Raw genomic sequence first — 5,420 nt, forward strand, 5'->3', positions numbered from 1 at the left:
ATACCCCCAGGACATTGTCCAAAACAATAGAGCAATTAGCTGGTTAACCGGATCTGATACCAAATGGGGTAGTCAGCTTAATTTAGAGATTGGGGAAAGACCCAAAGACCACTCTGCTAAACTGGCTGTTTCGGGGCGCCCAGGGGGCTCAGTTGGTTAAGCCTCTGCCTTGGGCTTAGGTCATGATCTTGGGGTCCTGGGATAGAGGCCAGAGTTGGGCTCCCTGCTCATCGGAGTCTGCTTCTCCCTCTCCCTCTGCCCCTGCTCATGCTCTGTCTCTCAAATAAAGAAATAAAATCCTTGAAAAAAAATAATAAACTGCTGTGATCCCAGGGTGACCGTGAACCCATCAGCCCTGCGCCTTCCAAGGGCTGACACCAAAGCCTCTGCACTGGGGTTGGGAGGTGGGGGTGGGAATAGAATTCCCTAGAACAGTCCAGCCAAGTCACTACACCAGGAAAAAAAAACAACAAAAATCCCCCGAGAGAGGAGAGGGGAATTATGGTTGCTGCAATATTATCTAAAATGTCGCTTTTCAAGAAAAACATTACAAGATTTTCAGAGAAACAGCAAAATGTGGCCCATGCACAGAGCACGAAAAGTGGGCAACAGAAATTGCCTGTGAGAGCCCCAGATGTTTCATTAACAGAAAAAGATGTCAAAGTGGCCAATATAAATATGTTATTAAAAACTTAAGGAAACTATGCTTAAAGAAGTAAAAGGAAGCATGATGACAATGTCTCATTAAAAAAGAAAATATTGGGATCCCTGGGTGGCGCAGCGGTTTGGCGCCTGCCTTTGGCCCAGGGCGCGATCCTGGAGACCCGGGATCGAATCCCACGTCGGGCTCCCAGTGAATGGAGCCTGCTTCTCTCTCTGCCTCTCTCTCTCTCTCTCTCTCTCTCTGTGACTATCATAAATAATAAATTTTAAAAATTAAATAAAAAAGAAAATATTGGGGATCCCTGGGTGGCTCAGGGGTTTAGCACCTGCCTTTGGCCCAGGGCGCAATCCTGGAGTCCTGGGATCGAGTCCTGCATCAGGCTCCCTGCGTGGAGACTGCTTCTCCCTCTGCCTGTGTCTCTGCCTCTCTCTCTCTGTATGTCTATCATGAATAAATAAATAAAATCTTAAAAAAAAAAAAAGAAAATATTGGTAAAGAGGGGTGCCTGGGTACTCAGTCAGTGGAGCACATGACTCTTAACCTTGGGATTGTGAGTTCAAGCCCCACGTTGAGTGTAGAGATTACTTGAAAATATCGGCAAAGACAAATTTATATGTAGGGGCACCTGGGTGGCTCAGTGGTTGTGTGTCTGCCTTTGGCTCAGGGCATGACTCCGGTCCTTGGATTGAGTACCACATAGGGAGCCTGCGTCTCCCTCTCCCTGTGTCTCTGCCTCTCTCTGTATGTCTCTCATGAATAAGTAAATAAAATCTTAAAAAAAAAAAAAAAGTTTTCCTTGGGTTAGTTAGGTGGGATGAAATTGAGGACAAACCATAGGACAATTTGGTTGTGGTTTCAGGTTCTCAGGAGAGACCTTTTTTGTTTGTTTCCGTTCAAAGTTAAGACAGGCGAGTGCCCTTGCTCCTTCCTTTCCTGAAATGTGTTTGTTTGTTTGTTTGTTTGTTTTAAGATTTTATTTATTTATTCATGAGAGACATAGAGAGAAAGGCTGAGACACAGGCAGGAGACTCAGGCAGAAGGAGACACAGGCTCCCTGCGGGGAGCCCGATGTGGGACCCCAGGACCCTGGGGTTATGCCCTAGGCCGAAGGGAGGCACTCAACCACTGAGCCCCCCAGGTGTCCCCTGTAATGTGTTTTGGTTCTGGTTTTTGTATGCCTTTATACTGAGGTTGTAGGAGGTCCCCACCGTATGTAGAAATGTACTACTATTTTGGCAGAGCCCTGGGCTTTATCCCCTGTCCCAGGCATCCAAGAATAATCTAGGCAAAACTCAAGATCTTTTGTGTTTCACAGAAACCCTTGGGAAGAAAAGCTGACTTTGGCCTACATTTATCCACTAGGCTTCCTGATTTGACTTCATTTTGGCCTCTGTAGGAATACTTTTCTAATTGTGCCAGCTCAGTAGTGTTTTTTAACAAAATATCTCATCCAGGATTGTAGTCTTTTCTTTCTAAATTTTATTATTATTTTTTAAGTAGGCTCCATGCCCAACGTGGGGCGTGAACTCACCATCCTGAGATCAAGAGTCACTTGCTCTACTGAATAAGCAGGTCAGGGGACCCCTGGGATGATAGTCTTTTCAATTAGGACAGTTACTTAGGATATCTAGACCACTGTTATGGACATCCTACCTGCAGGTTGTGGCTTTTCTCTTTTTTAATTTGTCAGGCTTTGTAATATTTTCTTTCTTTCTACAAATATAATCTGTCCGGTTATGTAGACTTACTTTTGTATTTTTAGTTTTTTATGTATTTATTTTTAAGTAATCTCTACACCCTATGTGGAGCTTGAAGTCATGACCTTGATTTCAAGAGTCCCACACTGTCCTTCAGACTGAGCCGGGTGCCCCTAATTATTGTATTTAAATGGCTCATCTATCTTCTTACTTCTGCTTCTCTACTGTCATCATTTTTCTTGATCTGTCTGGTACATTTTTCTTTTTTTTTTCCAAAGATTTTATATATTTGTTCATGATAGACATAGAGAGAGAGAGGCAGAAACACAGGCAGAGGGAGAAGCAGGCTCCATGCAGGGACCCTGACACGGGACTTGATCCCGGGACTCCAGGATCACGTGCTGGGCTGAAGGCAGGCACCAAACTGCTGAGCCACAGGGATCCCTGGTACATTTTTCAGAAAGAGTTCATCAGTGCTTTGTTGTATTTCTAAATTTTGAGAATATATTCCTGTAGCATTTTTTTAAGGTTTTAATTATTGATTGATTGATTTGGGGGGGAGGGAGCACAAGCAGGGGGAGGGGCAGAGGGAGAAGCAGACTCCCCACTGAACAGGGAGCCCAATGATGCTGATGCAAGGCTTGATCACTGGCCCCTGGGATAATGACCTGAGCTGAAGGCAGATGCCCAATGGACTAAGCCACCCAGGCGCCCCTCCTGTAGCATTTAAAATGGAAGCACAGGAGGCGTTCCGTTAGTGTTTTCAGACGCCAGCTTGGGCGGGTCTTCAACTTAAACGGTTCCCGGCGGCAGCAACAAAGGATGAACGGAGCTCTGGGAAAGATGCTGTGTCTGAGGACCGATACCATTTTTAAGCAAGCCTTTTTTCTCTTAAGGCTCAGGACTTCAGGAGAAAATCCCATCTGTTCTGCAGGTGGCATTCTGCTGAATACCAGTCGGCACTACAAGTCAAAGCCTACCCATGGCATTGGAAGATACAAGCACCTAGTTAAAGCACAGGAGCCCAAGAAGAAGAAAGGAAAAGTAGAAGTGAGACCCATTAATTTGGGGACAGATTATGAATATGGAGTTTTAAACATTCACCTGACTGCATACGACATGGCCCTATCAGAGAGTTATGCCCAATATGTTCACCACCTCTGCAACCATCTATCCATTAAAGTTGAGGAAAGTTATGCAATGCCCACCAAAACCATGGAAGTGTTGCGGCTGCAGGACCAAGGTAACAAAATGCTCCTGGACTCAGTTCTTACCACTCATGAACGAGTGGTTCAGATCAGTGGTCTGAGTGCTACATTTGCAGAGATTTTCTTGGAAATAATCCAAAGCAATCTTCCTGAAGGAGTCAGATTGTTAGTGAAGGAGCACACTGAAGAAGACTTCAAGGGAAGATTCAAAGCTCGGCCAGAACTGGAAGAACTGTTGGCCAAGTTGAACTAGCTCATTGCAGACCCTTTCATGTCAGGACTGGTGATGTTGAGTGCCAAGGGGAAGATCTTCCTGGGTGGTCAAAGTTAAGCAGAAGACACTGACCTTTAGATATCATAACTACCCATCCCCATTAGCCAAGAATGCTTCCTTTCTTGTATGGAGGAGTGCTTGCCAATTGTCACCACTTTCCTTTGAGGTAACCGAAGACATCCTTCATCTAATAAAAATCTGTAGCTGATGGGAAAAAAAATAAAAATAAATAAATAAATAAATAAATAAATAAATAAATAAATAAAATGGAAGCACATCTTGACTGGATGTTTCTTTCCCTTAGAATTTTATAGACAGGGGTGCCTGAGTGGATCAATCTGTTAAACATTGGCCTTTGGCTCAGGTTGTGATCTCAGGATCCCTGCTCAATGGGGAGCCTGCTTCTCCTTCTCCCTCTGCCCACTGCCCCTCTCCCCCAGCTCATGCTTGCTGTCTCTCTTAAATAAATATATAAAATTAAAAAAAAAAGAATTTTGTAGACGTTGCTTGATTTCTGTATTAGTATGGGTAATCCAGAGAAACTGAACACAACCAAAGGAGATTTACTGTCAGGAATTGCCTCATAGATTATGGAGGCTGAGAACTCCCATAATCTGCCATCTATAAACTAGAGACCCAAGGAAGCCAGTGGTATAGTTTAGCTCAAGTCTGAAGGCTTGAGAACAAAGGGAGCTGAGGGTGTTGACCCCAGTCTGAGGGCCAGAGCAGATGAGAGAGTTGATGAGCTCACACAAGCAAGGCAGGAAAAAGAGGGGTGGATTTCTCCTTCCTCAGCCTTTTGTTCTGTTTGGGCCTCAGATGGATTGGATGATGCCCGCATATACTGGGGTAGGCCATCTGCTTTACTCAATTCACAGATACAGATACTCACCCCATCCAGAACCGCCCTCACAGACACATTCAGAAATCGTGATTAGTCTGGGCACTACGGGTAGTCAAATTGACACAAAAATTAACCATTATCATCTTCTCCTGGCATTGAATGCTGCGTGGAGAAATCTTTCTCAAAAGAAAACCCTATTCCCTCCATTAGCAGTCCCTCCTATTCTCCTTCCTCCCAACCACTGACAACCACTAATTTGCTTTCCGTGTCTGTAATTAGGTGTTTTAGCGTGGACCATGACATACTAATTCTCAAATTTATAGTGAAAAGCAAACAGCCAAGAATAGCAGAGATACTTGTGAATGGAGGAGCAAAAAAGGGGGACATGCCCAATCAAAGATCAAAATTTATTTAATCTTATTTTTTGTTTTTAAAGATTTTATTTATTTATTCATGAGAGACACACAGAGAGAGAGGCAGAGACACAAGGCAGAGGCAGAAGCAGGCTCCCTGTGGGGAGCCCGATGCAGGACTCATCCCAGGACCCCAGGATCACGACCTGAGCTGAAGGCAGGCACTCAACCACTGAGCCACCCAGGAGTCCCAAGGGAAAAATTCACTAAATGAGACACACAAAATTGCTGACTGTAAAAGAATAAATACATTTGAAAAAATTAAACTTAAGAGGCACCTGGCTGGCTCAGTCAGTAGAGTGTACGACTCTTGATCTCAG

At 44.3% G+C, this 5,420-nt stretch overlaps 1 protein-coding gene across 1 annotated transcript; it reads left to right on the forward strand.

Moving 5' to 3' along the window:
* The first annotated feature begins 3,113 nt into the window (after positions 1-3,113).
* LOC121500182 (39S ribosomal protein L48, mitochondrial-like) lies at positions 3,114-4,000 on the forward strand. The gene has a single exon (XM_041771710.1). The coding sequence runs from the start codon at positions 3,184-3,186 to the stop codon at positions 3,820-3,822; it is 639 nt and encodes a 212-aa protein (XP_041627644.1). The 5' UTR covers positions 3,114-3,183; the 3' UTR covers positions 3,823-4,000.
* The last annotated feature ends 1,420 nt before the right edge of the window (positions 4,001-5,420 follow it).

This window comes from Vulpes lagopus, chromosome 10, assembly GCF_018345385.1.
Source record: "Vulpes lagopus strain Blue_001 chromosome 10, ASM1834538v1, whole genome shotgun sequence".
In the NCBI taxonomy this organism is placed as follows: Eukaryota; Metazoa; Chordata; class Mammalia; order Carnivora; family Canidae; genus Vulpes; species Vulpes lagopus.

Excerpts from the sequence above, each read along its gene's own strand:
- LOC121500182 (XM_041771710.1), top strand. The coding sequence starts at position 3,184 with ATGAACGGAGCTCTGGGAAAGATGCTGTGTCTGAGGACCGATACCATT.